The sequence below is a fragment of the Megalops cyprinoides genome, chromosome 3 (genome assembly GCF_013368585.1).
Source record: "Megalops cyprinoides isolate fMegCyp1 chromosome 3, fMegCyp1.pri, whole genome shotgun sequence".
Taxonomy (NCBI): Eukaryota; Metazoa; Chordata; class Actinopteri; order Elopiformes; family Megalopidae; genus Megalops; species Megalops cyprinoides.
Window position 1 is genome coordinate 47,337,776 of NC_050585.1, and position 20,262 is coordinate 47,358,037.

The 20,262-nt window shown below is 42.7% G+C and overlaps 1 protein-coding gene across 1 annotated transcript in view; it reads left to right on the forward strand.

The window, feature by feature from the left end:
* LOC118774297 (gamma-aminobutyric acid receptor subunit alpha-3-like) overlaps positions 1–20,262 on the forward strand; it is a 74,553-nt gene that overhangs the window by 22,842 nt on the left and 31,449 nt on the right. The window contains exons 3-4 of the mRNA XM_036523541.1: positions 7,031–7,152; positions 8,188–8,255. Of these exons, the coding sequence (XP_036379434.1) occupies positions 7,031–7,152; positions 8,188–8,255 (190 nt within the window). The remainder of the gene's footprint in view (positions 1–7,030; positions 7,153–8,187; positions 8,256–20,262) is intronic.

Here is a 20,262-nt window from a genome sequence, read left to right on the forward strand (position 1 = left end):
TGAATAATAAATGAACAACAGAGTGGTGTTATGTACAGCTTGAATGTTTGTGGGTATATCTGAGACAAGTCTAGTCGTGTGTCAGCACATTACTGCCAATCACTCATAGGCTTTGTGGTCTTCGCTTTCCCAATGAAAGTAACCACCATAGCCCTTTTTACCTGACCATTGAAGTCAGTCTCCTTATGCTTGAAAGGCAACGAGCTTGCTCAGAGTGTTTTCTCTATATATGCCGAATTTACCAAATGCAGTAACTTTACAGCTGTACTCTTGCGACACCAGTAATCATTATCCAATGTTATAGAAGTGTAACCATTCAACACCACTTTTTGTGGAATATACCCCAGCTGTATTAAATGGGTTTTCATGCCCAATGTATTGATTGGATGAGAAGCTTCCTACCCCCAGAGGTTTTTTTTTTTTGCTGGACAAAGCCTCCTTGGTGTTGTCAGGAGGACTTTCCTCAGACAGGGGTATGGACTAAAGTCTGCCAGGGAAGAGAGTCTGCAGGTTAGGACCTGTCTTGTTATCAGTCTGGTGGGCTGAGGTATGTCTGAATATCAGTGAGAAGCATAGCTATCTTCCCTATAATCACTGTAAGTGTCTGTGTCCTTGTGCCAGGGCAAAAATCGTATGAAAACAGTGGGTCAAAAGGGAACCACTTGCAGCCATAAACTGTCAAGAAAAAATAATGTCCCAGACAACAATTGGAACAAGTCAATTTTTCATGCATGCTTTTATTTTCCCCTTGCTTTTCGAGTTTTCTTAAATTATCCCTACCTTCAGAAATGTGTTGTTTGGACAGAGGAGAGATGGTTGTACTTTCTGAGGTTGTTGCAGCGAACAGTGCTTATGATCAGTCCTTAGCTTTACATGGAGGCTAGATGAGACTGCTGTTACTTGTGGTAAAGTGTTTAGAGAATCAATTTTGTTGTTTGCACAAACTGAGCTAGGCTGATGTTAAACAGAACATATGCGGAAAAACTGTCATCAGTAATACTGTATTCCAAAGAAAATGGCCTATTTAGCGGGCTTAACCGGGCAACAGAAAGTTGTGGATTCAATCCTTGACTTACTCAAGATATTAAATGTCTATGTGTTTGGCATAATGGATTGAGGTAATAGTCATGTGACTGGCCAGGGAGAATAATCACATATCAATCTGCATACAGCACATCTATGAGTATAAGTTTAGACCTGATTCATCATCCAGGCTTGGCAACATCTTTCAGATGATCCATTAAGACTCAGTTTCCACATGCCAGTTTAACATAAAATTGCAGTTCTCTACAATAAGCTTTAATTGGTTTTAGGGGCTCTTCTCCTGACCAGCAGCTACACATCAAACACGTTACAAAGGCATGATTGAACATATAGCTGTTTTCTTTTCTATTTATGCCTTTACGTACATTATCTCTTGGCTGCTAATAGCTTTCACTGACAGAAAAAATGCCCTGTTTCTTCAGGATGTTGGGGGGGGGAGGGGTGTAGGGATTTAAGCAGTTGGTACAGCACTTGTCTCTGTCATCTGATGCTGTCTCATGTTATGCTAATGAGTACATCAGCAGCCTAAACACAGGAGGGTATCTAAAAATAAGTGAAGAATCAAGGTGAAGCGATAAGCCTTGAAACAGGGAGCTTTGATAAAACAGCACAACTTCACAGGCCTCTTAAGGCTAGTCAGTTAAGCAGGATTCACTTAGCAGGGTGGCTTCATTTAAAAAAAAAATCCTTCAATAATTATGAAGCTGAGGGTACAGAAGAATGTGTAGAGAACCCCAGGGAATTGCATGTTGCAAGAATAAAATGTTCATAATAATTACCCTAACAGTGAAAAATAATCATTTTTGTGTGCTGGTGTACATTTAATTTGTTCGCATCCATCTTGTTGAATCCTAATTTAGCCAGTGTCGGTAAATGTATCACACATTAATGTTCCAGGACTAAAAACAAATCAACTCAGTCTCATTTAAATATGTGTAATTTTAAGGGGGAAAAAAAGCATCAAATTTTGTCTTGCAAACATTTCACGAAAGCTTTCGGTTGGCATCGGTCTGGAGGTTGGTCCCAGCTGTAAGCATAACCCGTTCTACTCAGCCGAGAAGGGGGCTTTGAGTGCAATTCTGTTGGAGGATTATGCTCACAGCCGAAAGGGAGATGTAAATGGGAAAGTTTACATCTTTTTCAGAGAGCCCTCCAATCTGTTTGACTCTAGGCCAGATAACGAAGGAGTCAGAAGCGTGTGGCAGCTGTTCAATCAATGATGAATCCAGCCCACTGTGGCAGAGTGCCTTCGCAGAGAAATCGGGGGAACGTTCTGGTTAGATATGTAACCTTGGTTCCGGGAGCGAAGGATATTGCCAAAGGGCAGCGGTGCAGTATATTGCCAAAGGGGCATATCACGACGTGTGGGACATTGCGGATTGGGGGGGCTTTGTGTAACCGGATGTGTGGGAAATGTGTAAGACACGGCAGGGGCAGAAGACACATGCAGTCACCACCGTTCGAATGCACGTAAGTTTAGACCAAAAACAGATCCCCTGAGCCTTCACAGCAATTTTTCTATGAGCTGGGCATGTGCATGCTCCTGTGCTTGGAGAACCAAAGATGCTCAGCCATCCGATATATTGTCTGTCAGTAAGGATGTTGGCAGAGGACAGTTGTATTTTATATTTGTGACCCCACCCCCCCCCCCCCCCCCAAACATACGCTGCCAGAAAATCAGGTTCAACAACTTTTGCACCGTGACGGAGACAGACCTCAGGAGAGAGGTGGGCCATAGGCCTAAAAGTTCACCATGTGCTTCTTCAGCTTCCACCATTGACTTAAGTTAAAGTTTGTGAAAGCACTGCTAATGACACAGATGTGCTCCCACCAGTTTAGTTACATGGGGTCCATAAGTCCAAGCAAGAGGAGTTGTAAAATGAATTATGCTCAGTTCCTTGAAGTAATTCTCACCTGGCAGGTAGGCATATGGCTCTGTCTGGAGCAACCATAAAACATTCCAGTTTCAAAATATGGGCAGACTGCTGACAAGGTCAGTCACTAGCCTACCATCAAAGGAGGAGCCACATCACTAACAAACAGGAACAAGAACTGACCCACTCTGTATTGCCGGATGACGGTGGATAAGTCAGGGATTCCCTACTGTCAGGGGACACCTCGGAGGGAAGGCCCGGGCAGCAAAATGCTGCGCCCAGGTGAGACAGCCAGGTGGCACTGTACCTGCACCTGCCTTGGGCTCCCAGCCCCTGACACCAGGCAAAGGCTCTGAGGATGGAGGATAGATGGCAGACCGAGCAAGGGCTGAAGGTATTGCCCACACGGCTGCTTCACAGTTGTGCATTCTGGAGCTCGAGTACTCAAGGTCACCTCCACCCACATCCCCTGGGATGACACTGTGACCTCAAAGTCAGCGCGAAGTGTGGATATTGCCCCCCCCCCAGGCTCACTGGTATGTTAGCAGTGAACCCAGGGAAGAGGGGAGGTGTAATTTTCCGGGCCTGTGGAGTGGTCAGGGATTCTGTGAGGACAACCGCGACGAGCTGCGAATTTCAGCATCTCAAGCACAACCCGTCTCAATTTGTGGGCTCACGGCGAGCCAGACTCGCGGACAGAGGATGACATTATGCTGTGGGGAGATGGCCGCCCTGCCAATAGCGAAGAGCCTATGCAGCGGCGTCCACCCGCTGTGTCACAGGGAGGATGAGTCATCCTCTACTAGACCCCAGTAAGACGATAGAGGTCCTGAAAAGACTGATGCTGAAATGTATTGTTATGGTCTGTGATGCCAATGTCAATCAGTGGCAGACTGCCTCGGATCCAATTTGGAGGAATAGTGATTCACGTTACTCTGATGAATTGTTGTTTTCGACATGCTCGTTAGCTGCCTGTATGTTGTCTCTGTGATGCGTATGAAATGTATTGAAAAAATGTAAATGCTTATCATTTGCTTTGGTCCTCCGCTTTGCTCCCCGTCTTTAAGTGATTGGATCGATCAGTTGATTTTAGTGATGAAGCTCTTTTTTGACTCTCCAAATTTCAGTTTTTTTCTGTAGTGTCATAACAACCAGACGCCAGTGTCAGTTTCAACTATAGCATCCTGCCCTGACAATACCCAGTATATTTCCATTTCAAATAAAAAAAAAGCAACATGGTATTGTGACCATTGTCTATGAAATGTCAGAACTGACAGTGGAGAGGGTGGATAGAAGCAGAGTAGAACACACGGGTGCCAGCCTGACTACATTTTAATACTGAAGAGGGTGCGGGGGGAACCAAGGGGTAATTTTGCCCTTTTTTCATGATCATTTATGCTAATGGGGTGGTTTTTTAATGAGTCTTTTTCTGAAGAGGAAATCCTGTACTGTGTGATACCTTACTGTAAGGGGTATATGATGAGTTATTGCGGCAGGCATTTTCTTCTGTAGAAATCAGGAAAACTTTTTAAAATGCAGTCACCCGAGGTGATTTATCATTTATGTGGCATTGTATCGTTGCTGTACCATTTCCATCGCTTTCCGTACTGTGCATGCTTTAATCTGCACCCCTTCTCTGTACTGTACTCTGTGAATCATATTTGCAGGACTCCTTCCTTATTGAAGCTGCAGAGTAAAGAACCGTTGACTGATTGATGCAATATTGAAGCAGTCACATTTTTTTTACCATGCTTCTCTCTCACACTCTCTCTCTCTCTCTCGCATTCTCTCTGTCTTTCTCTGTCCTGCTGTTTCTCTGGCCTGCCCTCCTCTTTTTGCCCACCCCCCCACCCAAACGGCTCGGTTAATGAATCGTAAATTACATTTCAACGTTCGCTATTTGCACATCGAGAAACCCCGCTCAAGAGGCAGGAGAGTGGACCTGCAATGTGGCTGCATGAATCCTCCTAATAAACGTCTCATTTGAGCTTCAGAGCAACCCTCTCCAGAGACAAGGGCTTCCAATGCGCTCTCATTAGTTTGCAGTTGATAAAAAAACATTACAGAGAAATGTCACGGGTTACTGAGGCAAGACACGGCGTCCATCACCCCAGTCAATCAAAGCGTCATTAGCTCCCATTGTTCGACCTGTTCCTTTTTCTCTGCAAACCCTTATCTCCAGTGAGCACAGACAATTGGGAGACGAGGAAAAGGAGGTAAACCAAAAAAAAAAAAAAAAGAAATCTGTCATGTCGCAGAAAATACTGCCAGACGTCTCTGCTGCAAGACAATGGCATGCATAATATGCAGTGCGTTAGAATCTCAGCGTGTACAATAAACCAGGGGTAGGCAAGAGGAACTGGGGGGTGGGGGGAGAAAAAGGAAAAATTAAGAGTGTGTCAAGTGAGTGGTCCCTGCTACTCTTCTGCCACATTGCTATATTCTGTTTAATTTGTCCTCCTCGCAATAAATAAACTTACAAGCCCCCATAGCTGTGAAACACAGGGGATATTATCAGCTTTCAAAATGTCATCTCCTCTGCAGCTCTGGCAACCCCCCACTAATCCCCTCCACTCGGTTCTGGCAGCCACAGAGCCTTGGAAGGAGACAATGGGCCGCTGTCACATGGGCCTCGGCGGCTTCGGCACCGGGACAGATATCAGCTCCTTATCGGTCAATCAATCTCCCCTTAAGCTCCCCTCGACGCTCGGCTTGCTCCAACTGCACCTGCGCGAGGTTGCCAATTGGAGATGCGGGCCGTGTATGTGCCGGCTCTCCGAAAGCCCCCCCCGAATCAAATTAGATATCGGTGGGGTTATGCCCAGAGTGGCACTGCGGCCCGGGACGTTCCTGGCTTGCCGCCGCTGTCTGCCTCCCCCTGACGGAGGCGGTTCATTTTAATTACGGACCCGCACCGCTGACGGGCGTTTGAAGTTTCCAGGTACAAAATGCGTGGAGGTGTTCTGGTGCCGAGGCATGACCCAAAAAAGCACTGTTTTAAGACGGCCAGCACGTTAGAGGATTTGTCTGTGGCCTTGTTATGTCTGCGCTCGATTCTGGTGTCATATATGAACCAGATATCTGGGCAGATCCCAGACAGCTACTCCTCCTTTAAACTCCTCTCTGCCAGAAATGTAGCTTTGTTTCCCGCTCTCACAGCTGAATTGCTTTTGCATGTTCCTACCTCTCTTTCTCCCTCCCTCTCTCCCTCTCTCTGTCACATACTGTGCATGTATGTTTGAATGTGTCACTATCAGGGCGCATGCTCGTGTGGTGTGTGTGTATGTGTGTGTGTATGTATGTGTGCATATCTCTCTGCATATGTGTTGATGTGTGTGTGTGTGCGTGAGTGTTTGGCAGTTGGAAATCCTGTGTTCCACTGTTTATAGGGGTCAGCAAGGGAAAGGCCAGCCCCTCAGTGCTCCTTGATTTGATTGAAAGTGGCACTTATCATCTCATCAGCTCATGCCTAATATGTCCTTCATCACGGTATCGCTCTGCTCACTGGGGATTTGGGGCCCAAGAACAGATAATTGGGATGCATATTTAAGGCAATTAAGAGACTGGAGGTTGAATGCATATTCAAGACCTCATTTGCCGCTTGTGGGGATATTATGCAAAACACCAGAGCTGAACTGCTGCAGAGTCCTCCGTACCTGTCTGACCAGCCTCACTGATCATTTTTGACTTCGGTCAATAGTTTCTGCCTTTCTCCTTGTCTTGTGTTCGGTGTCCTGTCAGGGCTTATAACTAGCAGAAGCTTGGCATGTTTGTGTCTAAATGCAGCGCCCCATTCTGCGCCGGGTGAATAAGGAATGACTCCAGTCGTCCTTGGAGCTCACACATCATTTTCCAATAAAAGCTCCTTATCTGCTCTATCTCAGTTGGAAGTAGTCAGTGTGGGGCTCAGGCTCTGTGCGTTTCCGTTTTTTTTTTTTTTCCACTCTCTCTTGTGCTGTAAAGACCTTTTTTTTCCTTAACCCTCTCATTGATCATGGCTGAAGCTTGCACCTGAGGAACAGTAGCTGAGAGAGCTTAATCTCTCTCTCTCTCTCTCGCTCTCTCTCTCTCTCTCTCTCTCTCTTTCTCGATCTTTCTCTGTCTTCGAACAGAGCGGCGGTAGGTCACAAAGAGCCGATTCCGGGCGACAGTAAAGACAACACCACTATTTTCACCAAGATTCTGGACAGGCTGTTGGACGGGTACGACAATCGGCTGCGCCCGGGGCTAGGAGGTGAGAGGGGCATCTGTGCTGCTGACTCCGTGGGTTGTCCTCCGTCCTTGGTGGGGAACCTGCGTCCTTGTCACCTGTAACACCGATGAGCTCTCGGGGCTCAGATGTGGGTCCCTGAGAGATGTGTTATTCAGATGTTTGTCGATTGATTTTAAGGCCTGGAAGATTGCCTCATTGTTCATGAGGCTGAGGTTTATTAGTAGTAACACTTCAAAGCAGGGTACACTGGCACTCTCTATAGACCCAAAGTTTTAAGAAAAACGGGATGTAATCGATCCCTGCAGACACTGAAAAAGGACCAAGGCATTGCAAAATGAAGATTTTTTTTTGTCTGCTGAACCTAGAGGGAAACACACTGCCCCCATTTTGTTGTCATAAAAAATGCGAGCACGTACTTGATTAATGGTGTGTTACTTCCACTGTGGCCTCTAGTACGGCAGTACAGGAGAATTAAGCTCTGGCTCTTATTAAGTGTCAGTCTAGTGCAAGACTGGCAGGCGGCCACTTGCCATGCTACATCAAGTGCTTTCATTCTCCCCACGTTTACAGATGCTCTCATTTACATTCATGCATCGATTAAATCAAAGATTAATCACAACCAGGAGTCACTAATTGTAAAACCTATAGTGAAAGGTGCTTATTCTCCTGCAAGAGACCAGTCAAAAGTCAACATTGGATTTTTCTTTTTCTTTATTAATTATTTACAATAGGTTAGATTTTGATGCCCAGGTATTGATTTAATTAACAGATAAATGATCAATTAACAGAAAGTCTCCTTTTATTCGAAACGTCCTTTAATCAATTTCAACATTTTGCGGTTATGGCTCTCTCAGCTCTTGGGGGGCCTCTCCGAAATAGAATATCAAATGTTTTCTTTGATTGGTCTCATCACGTGCCCCCCCCCCCCCCCACCACAAAGGTTTAAATTACACTTTACTCTCAGGGTAATTATCATCTGTGTGAGAGCTTCAGGAACGCAAATGGATGTGGGTGGTGCTTTATCACCCTTTTTTTCCCCTTTCCTTCTCTCTCCAGAGAGTGTAACGGAGGTGAAGACAAACATCTACGTGACCAGTTTCGGGCCGGTGTCGGACACAGACATGGTGAGTCAGTCCCCCTGCTGGGAGCCACAGTAGGCCTGATTCTCAAAGCCCTCCCTTGGGCCTACTTGCTGCGTGGACATTCTGTGCTCTCCGAACAGATGCTGGAGAGTTCACGGACGTGCCTCGGAGATTCGTGGAAAACTCCCGTTGCTAAATTTAACCTTTTTGTTCAATTTCATACAATTTCTTATTCCAGTGGGTGTGTCCTTATCTGGGAAAAGACATGTTCCTTTGCCAGGAATTAGGAGGAGGTTTGCTGGAAAAGGTTAGAGATTTTTGGGGGGTTTCCGTGTGACAGTTTTTTTCCTTATCAGGACATCAGCGCTTCACTGTTGTCACTGTAGGTTCTGAGCTTTGTTTTTTGCTGGATGTAATCAGATGCACCTTGTGAAATTGATCTATCCAGCTACCTAGCTGTATCTTAATTTTGATTTACCACCTCATTTCATTCTTAAAAAAAAAAGACTTCTTAAAAAACGTGAAATCATACAGAGAAATTTAGTAGATGAAATCAGATGAAGCTGTCTTTATGCTGTCTCTTTCTCCTGTTCCCTTCCATTGTTTGTCTTACAAAGATTGCTCATCATAGCAAGAGTAACCAGGGGGCACGGCAGCATACAGAGATCACTTGGAACATTCTAAACCTGGAGTCTTCATTATTCACATATGTTGAATGAGCTATGGAATTAAGTCAGTACTTTCCTCATGATTCTGGAAATGCATACTTATTAGGGGATATTTTAGTAGTGTCTAGTGTCTAGTGTCAAATTCAGGATTCGGTTGCTTTAAGCTCAAAGAGATACAGTATTGTCCTCTCATTCTCTTGATTAAGTATGCATGTAGTGCACTATATTAATGTGCACTTACAGAAATAAATGCACTCGCTGCAGCAAAATATGGGGGAAATGTATGTGGCTTAATCATACACACAATTTGCCTTGGCATGTAATATTAATCTTGAAAGCACTGCAGCTGTGCTGTGTGTTCTGTGTAGAGCCTAATTTTTAGAAAAATGAAATGGAAACAGACCATAATTTGTTGTACTATGTGAAACGCAAATGATACTTGAATTAGAAATGAATAGTTACTTAGCTAAGATAACATTAATGTAATCATCCTTTAAATTTAAATGGATTTTGTGAGCTGCTGTAAATGATTTATTAATTATAAAATGTAATACGATTTTAATGCCCGGTAAACAGATCAAATGAACACAACATTACATTATTTCTTTCCGCGGCAGACGCCCCACATCCAGAGGAACTTGCAATGACTATCAGTGTGTAGTACTATTTGTATCTTCTGTGCTATTACCACAGGATCAGGGTGTCTGGTGTATAATCATGTAAATAATTGATTAATTTATTATTATTAATAATAATAATAATAATAATAATAATAATAATTCACCCATTCTGTAAGCCTTTCTTGCAGCTGGGTTTTTATTGGAGTCATATTTTAAAGTTGTTTGAAAGGTACGATAACAGTGCCTCCCTTTTACCATCTTGATAGTCTAGGTCTGTCCGAATGTTTTATGACACAGACAGTATCCCTGGCAAGAAAAAAAAAAAAAAAACTGAGTGAATACTCCCCCAAAAAAATTGGCTTTGAGACAGAAACAAGGGCAGCTTCTTCTCCGGCAGTGACCTTGTCTGCAGTTCTCCCTCAGACGCCGTGTTTTATCGTTGAAAGAGAGGGAGGGCGCGGGGGCTGGCGGACAGTCATTAAAATGTGGGTTGCCTCGGCGAGGGCAGGAGCGTGGAGGTGCTGTCTCTCTGTCCGAGGCAGCTTCTCCTGCACTTATCTCTGGAGGACCGCGCCGTAGTGTCCCATTTGTTCTCTCGTCTGCGCTGTCATCGCCCATTTCTCCCGCCCTCCCCTGGGTTCCCTTCTGACAGGCCCGGCGTAGTGAAATTGAGGCCAGTTTAATCTGCCCCAGGTGTTGTGCACAACCCTATTTGCAGGAGATGGTGATGGTACTTGTAGTCTGGGGGGCTGCCCTGCTCGACGGAAGCTCAGGTCTCATCTCAGTATCCATTGTCAAAAAAAAAAAATTTAAAAAAAAGAACTCAGGAGACCCGTAGTTTCTAGAGAGCTAGCACCTGTTTGCCCAGAACTACACTTTTGAAGGCCTTTATCAGGTTAAAAGAAAAAGCCTTATCACCTTTTCCCCCCAGGATTTATGCTTGAATTATAGGAGCTGTCTATCTAAAGAGGTTTGTCTTTAATTGATATTAGTCCTTTCTGAGCTCCGTGGAGAATGTGCAGCAGACATGATGTGGCTCAGGAGTCCTATATAAGCTTTGTTCTGTTGTCTTTGTGTCTGCTATATTTCAGCCCTTCCCGGGCAGAGCTGTCTTTGGGTTTATTATCAGAGGTACAAAACGCTCATTCCCTCTGTGGCTTATTTGGCTAACTCCATGAAGCCAGTCTTTTTCTATGGGAAACCCATCTTTCTTTTTCAGTAATTGGTCCCTTTCACAGTTACCAAATTGCATTTTTTTTGTGTGTGTGGTGGTGGAAGAAAAACAACAACAGGAAACGAAACAGAAGTTTCGTAAAGGTCCTCTAAACTAACAAATTAGAAAACGGGGTAAAATCTTTTGTTCCTGTCAGCTGGTGAGCCCCGGGTTCCCTCCATCTATCACTCTGTCCTCGCTCAGGGGGGAAGCAACAGCCAGATTAGTCATCCTACAAAAAATAAAGAAATAAAGCGGGGTGAGGAAAGGTTAACTGTGAATTGAAAAATTACAATTACGGCACCATTGTTTTTGGAGAAGCTCAGGGAAGAAAGGAGTTCCTTAAGGGAAATTTCACAAGGATTCTCATTGCAGCTGTAATTTGCTCTCACGGTAATGCTACATCTCCCTTCCACCATACAGCTCTTAATTACCCCCTTTATCATAATAAGAACTAACTCTAGTTCAAGGTGAAAATCAGTGTTAAAAAGCTTTGCACTCTTTCCAGAAGGCCGTTACTACAAGTGGCTGTACTGGTTTTTAAGAGTCAGTTTTATTTATGGCGTACAGTATCAAGTGAAATATCGCTCTTTCGCTTTCTTGTTTTTCAGAAATGCTAAGTGTACATGTTTTGGGCACAGAAATGTTTTTGATTTATTGGTTTGGTCAATTAGTCATTCTTGACTGACTATGATATGGTCAATAAACATGAACTATTGCGTAAACACAACATCTCTCCATCTCCCTATCATAGCAGGGCAAAGGGGATGAGGTTATTTTGCCAGCTGAATATCAAGGCTAGGGAAAGTGAAGAACCAAAACAGAAAGGAACCAAATCACACCATCGTGCCATTGCTGTGTTGGAGGCCAGCCAGCGCACTTTTTGAATGCCATCAGGAATGTTCACAGCTAGCAGTTTTTTCCCCCTGGCGAGACGTTTGTGCCAAACACAGTTAATCAATGAAAGGTCGGGATCTGGGAGACCTCGAGTCACAGCACCTTGCCAGATCATGACATCATCACGCTCCATCATTGTTACGGTTCTCGTGCTACCCAGCCTCGCGGCATCAAAAATGGCAGGTTTTGCGAAAACAGAGTCCTCATCACCGTGGTACTGTGCAGTTAGGTTGACGTCTGTCACCGGGCCTAGCATTCTGTAATGACACTTGTGCTCAGAACATCACATTTGGACCTTCGCTCCCGCTTGTCTGTTGTTCACAACAATTTGCATATCATTTTTCACGCCTGAAGCACCCTCACTGATGTCCGTCAGGGTGGTCTGCGCAAAAACCTTTGTTTAATTAATAATTAATAACTTGGCTCTGTTGCTGGTGAATCCATCTGAGATGTTGCTGACGGCATCTTATTCCATCGTGTCAATTAACGCGGTGTCCCTGTGTGGTTGTCTCGCCCGCGGAAGAAGTGCTGACTTTCTGATTATTGTGACCTCACATTTCTGATGAAACAGTAAGGGGAACTTCTCATGACTAAAACTATCTCCTACTAAACTATAAAATAATTTTTTGATTTTTTTTGATTTTTCTGATGGTTTAATGCACTCTTTATCTTTACCTGCTAGTTTGTACCTTGCCTAGCCAACCTTTGGAACTTGCAGTGCTTCTAATATTGTTGACTCTGTATGATTTTTCGCTTGTGTTGTACTGTATCTCACTTGAAAGTCGCTTTGGATAGAAGTGTCTGCCAAATGAATAAATGTAATGTAATGTGGCCTTTGATCGACAGATTATGTTTGGCCGCACTGTCTTGCCAGTTTAGAATTGCTAGCCGCGAAAACCTCTAGCGAGCGAGAAAGCGTTGTCTTCGGCGTGCCTCTAACATGCACATGGCACACAACGGTGTTGCTGTCTTGAGTAGTGGGGCAAATTGCATCCTTTCTGTGATTTTTCTTTCTTGATTGCTGCGAAGCCTGACATTCAGCAGTTTCAATCATCCCCATCAAAGTGTGCACAACCAGTTCTCTGACCAATGAGGTGACAAGCAATCATACGCCAGCTCATCTTGAAAGATCAGTGGATCAAATCGATTGCAGAAACATTTAGCCAACAAGTAAAATCCGTATATATGTATTTTACTTTCCAAGTAAAGGGAACATGCAAAGTAATGCGCTTCTCTTTACACTTGGTATAGCTGCAGTGCAGCTAATGTTCCTGACCCATGAAGTAGCCCGCGAAATGGTGCTGTCAACAAAGATGTGCAGTCAGCTGCAGTTTTCCACAGTGAACACTGTCACAGAATGACTTGCCGTTAAAGGACCGCAGTGAGAGAAGCACAGTTCAAGGAGTTTCCGTTAAGAGGATGCATGTCTAAAAGCTGTGTCATATAGGAGCCTTGTCAAGTGGAAGCTCTTTTAAACTGTTTGAATATCAGCGAGACCAAAGCAATTTGTCGAAAACGTATATACACGTTAACCCATGATGTCACTCAACACCGTCCTTAACTTTGACTCACAGTTACTTTTTTTTCACCACCAAAACACTACAAACATTTGTTCATTAATTAATTGGCGATCAGTGAAATCGCCAAACTGTGTTCGTGAACAAGATAAGTGATGTTTGCATTTTGTTATAAGTCAGTTGAATATAAGATGGATGTCGATTGAACTGAGGTTTAGTGTGTATTATGTGTATTGTGTATTGTACTCCATTAATGTTTGCAGGCGTCTAGTGCACAGGACTTTGTGAAATCATGAAACAAGAATGTTAATGTGTACTCTGCACAGAGAACGAATAATACCTCAAAAAGTATGGCATTACTATTAATCTCAACAGGGGCTATTGATCACTTGGGTGGGAGACACCACCCAAGGCAACATGTAAATTGCATGTGATTGCTGAGATCAATGGAATGCTATGAAGAAGTGCATGCACAGTATAAATCATAATCTATGCAGTGGTGTTCTACGTGTGCAGTTTGTTCTTCAGCCCTGCAGACTAAGCTCACACATTTTGTGGGGAAAAAAAAATGGAGATGTTGGCTTGAAACAGACTGTTGCCAAATGTGTCGTGCCTCTGAGCCAGAGTGGGAAAGCTGTCCAAACACTTACGATAATGTGTGACTGACAGCACGTCACACATTGACAGGTCAGACCGCAGGCAGAGAGAACGAGAGAGAGACAGATAGACAGACAGAGGTGTAGAAAGAGAGAGAGAGAGACAGATAGACAGACAGAGGTGGAGAGAGAGAGAGAGAGAGAGATAGACAGACAGAGGTGGAGAGAGAGAGAGAGAGAGAGAGAGAGAGAGAGAACGAGAGGGAGACAGATAGACAGACAGAGGTGGAGAAAGAAAGAGAGAACGAGAGAGACAGATAGAGGTGGAGAAAGAAAGAGAGAGAGAGAACGAGAGAGACAGATAGACAGAGATAGAGAGAGAGAGAGAGAGAGAGGCTGCTGTTTCCATTATTCTTCTTGATTTTAGAAAAATTATGAGAGAATGAGAGACCAAGAAAGACGAAGAATATGTCTGAACTTACCATCACCCAGCACAAATTTAGTCAGGCTGAAATGTATGCTTGTTATTTATTCTGGACCTATCTCCAAATATAACACAGTTCTGTTAAAAACAGATTTATACCATTAAAACGCACTGCAAAAATATTAAACAGGCCGTCATCTGAACCATGCTGAAGGAACTGGAATGCTTGAATAACGATTCCTTGGGGCAGACAGAAAAATATGATACATGGCGTAAATGTCACATAAACCCTGTTTTCTGATGACATATTTTTTTTGCTTTATTAGCATTTGGATATTAAAATGCATCTTCCACACTGAATTATGAGGAAGGAGCTCAAACAAGACCATGTTGTGCAATTATTTTAAGTGGTCATCCTTATTGTGAAGATGTCTGTTCAGTATTATATTTTGTGGGTGTGGTTCGTGCTGATGGCCGCTGATGCTGATGTCTGTTCAGTATTATATTTTTTGGGTGTGGTTCATGCTGATGGCCGCTGGCTCCAGAGATGGTTGATGAATGCCAGGCAGTGATGCACAGATAAACATCGTGCCGGATAAACTTAATTTTATCAATTACATTAGCCAATGTGCTCTGGTAGTATTGAAACAGAGGTGCTTGGTGAATTCTAATTTGTGACAGAAAAGGTCAATAGACCCACTCTACCTGGAGTGCACATATTAATGTTCTGTTAATGTTTTTTGTTGAAAGATCTTTACTCGTTAGTATTACCTGCTAGTTCGTACCTTTCCTGGCCAACCATTGAAACCTGGTCATGCAGTGCTTCTAATATCGTTGACTCTGTATGGTTTTTCGCTTGTGTTGTAGTAGTTGTACTGTACCTCACTTGTAAGTCGCTTCGGATAAAACCGTCTGCCAAATGAATAAATGTAACTGTAAATCCAATCCTTGTCCAAGAATTTATTCTTAGTAAAGATTTAGTGGACCCAGCCACTTACAGTATGTACAGACAGGTTTGTGGAGGCATTTATGTAATAAATATATGTATATTCTATACTTCTGTACTTTATGTATATACTGACCTTGTATGTTGATGAAGTGATATTTGATGCTGATAGCAACAGCAAAGATAATCAAAACAAAACATGATATCATAGAGGGCGGCAGTGTAGCATAGTGGTTAAGGAGCAGGACTTGTAACCGAAAGGTTGCAGGTTTGATCCCCGCTGGGACACTGGCTGTAGCCTTGGGCAAGGTACTTAACCCACAATTGCCTCAGTAAATATCCTGCTGTATAAATGGATAACATTATAAAGAACTGTAACCTATGTAAGTTGCTTTGGATAAAAGCATCTGCTAAATGAATAAATGTAAATATCAGTTAAGCTGTTTAACATTCCTTATGTGTAACTTTTATTTAACTCCCCATAACATTTTCACTCTTGTGTTTCACGTGCAGATTTTGTTTGCCCTGTGATTCATTAAGCCCCATTACTTCATCTAAGTTCTCATACTCTTTTGATTTTCCATTCTCAGTCTTTGGTCTATTCTCTGTATTCTTAATTCTCAATTTTGCTTTTCTCATTTTGTTCTCTTTCATTTACTGTTTTTCTTTTAAGCTACCTGAATACATTTATTTTTCTTTTACAATCTGATAATAACCAAGATGAATTATCTGAAAAACACACTTGTTATTGTAATGCCTGAATATATGTTACAGTATATGTATGATTACACAGAGAATCTTAATGTGTCTGTCTCTGTGTGTCTGCCCCAGTTGTCAGTGCCTCCACTGTATACTTTGTTAAAAGTTGGATAATTGGTGTCACTTTTATGCACAGTGTGTAGGTGAGGGATCCTTAAATGACAGATCATTAAATGACTGTATCCCATTTGGATTTGTGAGCGGTGTGCCATTTTTAAGTAATATATAATAAGTGGTCTTATTTTTCACTGTAACTTATATTGATGTATATACATATATTTCCATATACTAGGGATATTGTACAAATCTACAGTAAGACTGTGAGGCTGGTGTTACAATGAGAAAAAGTTGATATTGGTTACACAAATATTCATGTCTGTTCTGGACTATGGCCATATTATTTTTTATGACTGTTGATGACAATAACCTGTACAAATATTCCCTTGGTTGTCACTGTGGAACCCATTACTGTAAAGTATGCTCAGCTAAAGTGCTTAAAACCTTTGAAAAGGCATCAGTATATTGGTTCCAATTCCTTCGTTAGTGTATCTACATGAATGCGCCCAACTATTGAAAAGTGCTGTTAATTCAGAATGACAGTGATTATTCTCTTAGAAAAACTGAAAGTGTTTGTATAAAAGTCCCATGGGTACTTAATGAACTGGGAAAAAAAGGCTTTTAGGCATAGAGTGATAACAATGGTCTGGCAGCCTACCTGAAAGCCATAAGAAATTTCACTGCACTTAAAAAAACCCTTTGTTCTTGCTATTTAATGGGTAACTGCGTGTAGAGCATATTTTGCTGTGCTTGAGTTTGTTTAATTTATATTTTTAAAACACTTAAAGTGAAGTGTCAAAATGTTACATACACAGGAATTTATCTTGTACAAAGATTTCTAAACAAATCAATAAATATTTCCCTAGGAATCTGATGCATTAACATTAGCTTATGTATGATGTATAGCTCAAGCTTACTGCTACATTCACTTACCCATTATTACACACGTGTTGACTAAATGCTTACCACCCCCTGGGGTTTACCTGGTGTTTCTCCACGTGATTGTGAGTAATAGTAGTAACTATGCACTTTTTATTGTACCTTTTAAAGTACCTGCCATGCACTCTTTGTAAGTCTTAGAGGCAGAAAATTCAGAATCCTTATCACTTGAAACAAAGGGAAACACATTTTCTGAACAAGCCTCTTGTGTGGATCACCTAAAGGTGCTTAGCACAGTCAAATTTGCTCAACACAATTCAAAAGGCACTTTATTCTAAGACCACTTACACTTACCTTGACCCCTTTAGTCAATACTGCTTTTGTTTTATTGACATCTCTGTCCTCCCGTTAGACTAATGTCACAGGTCTGTGTAGCTCAGCTACTTTAAGAGTTGTAGTGTAGCAGGCCAATCTGCGCTTAGAGTGGGGTTGTTGATGCAGAAGGTGGGTTAATGCTTAGAAGAGTTAGTCTCTCGAGGTTAGTTAGGCTGTGAAATTCAAAGCAGGGTGTTCAGAGCTTGATGTGCTGTAACCTCCCTAAATCTTTTACATTAAGTGTCCACTTTCATTAGCAAAAAAGTGTCACACAATTTAGTTGAAGTTTTTCCAGGATGACTTCAGCCCATACCAGAAGTCGAATTCTATCCAAGGGTATCTGTGGAAAATTTACAGGGGGAAAAATTGTTTCTCTGATTATCAAGTTGAATAGACATTTTTAAAATTGTGCTGAACAAACATTTAAATGAAAAGAATATCCTGCCAGACTTAATTAGAAGGTAGAATGATGATGTATTCTCTTTAATTAAATGTATAATGCCATAGAGACCTCTATTCCATTTCCAGTAGAACATATCAGTGCCATGGGAAATCTATAATTAATTTGCCACCGCAGCCATCTTTGATTTAAACAGTTTCAGTTCCTGTATGAGGGAAGAGATTCTATAGAACTGCTGGATTTATTATATAGGTCTGCAATAATGTGGATCTTGCAAAAACAGTACCTGTAATCCATATGCCCTATTATACCCCATCTCTCTTGAAATACTCCAAATGATAATACTTAATACATTATTTTATGATTATATTTAAAAAGCTTTTGAACTGATATCCAACACCCTTGAATCTTGCTTAAATATCTGACATTGCAAAACCTCCATGTGATTGATTGCAGCATATTCACAAATATGTACACTGCCACTGCTTTGTTCACATACTTTTCTGACTGTGGAAGTTTTATGTGATTGCCATGAAAAGCAAGTTTCTCCTCACCCTGACCCATGTCTTTAAATGTTTTGGTCCAGAGCCCTTGTTCTGAGGAGGGTCACTTTTTTGAATGGAATGTTCTACTGCTAACAAGTCAGGTGGCCTATCACAGTGCAAGACCCATTTTCTCCCAACCTCATTGGCCTTAGGGTGAGACACTTCCCTTCATTCATGCTGTCTGCCGGGGCAGGCCAGCTCTCTCTCATTGGTGGAACCCCATGACTTGATGAAAAGAGACACTTTGGAAAAGCCCAAATACTTAAAGAACCCCATGTGCATCTTGGCCCATTTAAGTGTATGTGTGTATGTTTGTGTGTGTGTATGTCTCTGTGTGTGTTCATGTGTTGATGTTTTCTCTCTGAAGCGTGGTGATGAGGAATCAATCACCCTCACCCCCTGGAGAAGAACCAGCAGGCTTAGTACTGGATTTCTAGCCTGGCCCTCTGAGAATTGGCTCTAGTTCTTTGGATCATTAAATTAAATCCCGCACTGAATCAGTGCTAATTTACTCGCTTTCATCAGAAGAGGTATGAATTTCTTCTCCTTGCGTATTTACTGTCTTCAGACCAGACTGGTGTAACCTGGCCTTAGACGGTATGTGAGTTTTTTTCTGCTTTTATTTTGTGGCCAGATTAGGTTTGAATAGATGAATGGGGGCTGCTTGAGGTGAATGGGAAAGACTCTCTGCGCAAAGCATGGTGCTTCAGTGTCATTGGAGACTGTAGAGCTAGTCAGTGACTGTATGTGAGAATGTCTTGAGAGTGTTTTTCAGTTGCAAACAGTGTAGATAGGACAAAATGGGCCTCTTTTTTCTCAAGCTATTAAATGAGCCAAGGTTTTGCTCAGTCCCAAATACATATGTATGTTTTTCAAACTTTTTTTCTTACTCGAAAGCGCTTTGGTGGTTCTGCCGGGTTTCCGACTTCATAATTAGCACAGTCCGTATGCTATAATTAACACAGATGAATGACTTAAAAGAGAGGAACTAAATTCTTAAAGGATAGTGAAGAAGCCTAGGGAATAGGCGGGCACTAATAGTGTACAGGAAACGAATAGTAATTAAACCCAAAAACAAAACACCAGGGTTTAAGGTTCTACAATTAGTGGAGACCCTAATATCCATACTGGAGCACAAAGCATACATTTGCAAACAATAGCACCTTTATTCCTTATGGCTTTTGGCTCTTATGGGTTTTTCTGGTCACGTCTGTGGGGAAATGAGAACACACCTGATGGGGATTGGACAGAGAAGCACAAGGACAAAAGCAGACTGGCACAGGTTTTTTTTTTCCCCAGCAACTGTATAAGTGTGTGTCTGGGGTCCGCTTGCTCCGGAGCCTCTAGAGACACAGATGTGGCACGCTACAGTACATATGCTGTGTGTGTGTTTGCATCCCACGGTTTTACTTTAGCTTATCTCTGAGGAGAGCAGAAATGACACGGAAATCTGCGTCTGATAAGATGGGGGCGGGCGGTGGGGGGGGGGGGGGGGGGGGGGGTGACTGCAGCACTGAAATGAAGAGACCGATGATGAAAAATGGCACTGATGAAAGTGGCGGCGTGAACCGTTTCACCGTGGCGTGGCAGCAGCCGGCTCTGCCGGCCCAAGCGCGTTGCTAATGGGAAACAATCTTTCTACGTCATGCACGCTTGGAGTTCAATCAAAGCCGGAATCTAATTACGTTTGACTCACATTAAACACAGGCCATTTGCTGGAGGCACGGCAAACAACGCAAGGTCCCCCGGGGCGGGTGAAAATACTACCGATGTGGCGTTCCTTGCCTATGGAGACCTCAAACAACGCAAGGTCCCCCAGGGTGGGCGAAAATACTACCGATGTGGCGTTCCTTGCTTATGGAGACCTCAAGCGTTGAGGAGCCTCCCACGTGGCGGTTTTTGGAAGATCACTGAGTTGTGCAGTTGTGCAGTTTTGCGAGTGTTTTCCCTACCGGTTAATGTCGGTGCTTGTGGGATGTAAGACAAGGTGATTCCATTCTTGGGTTTAATGAGTTCTGAAAAAGAGGGCTTCTACACCTCAGTCCACAAGTGTTTTGTGTGTGTGTGTGTGTGTGTGTATTCAGCAAAAGGCCATCTGTGGTGGTAATTAAAGTTGTTTGTGCCATGAATTTTTTTGTGTCCTGCAAACACAT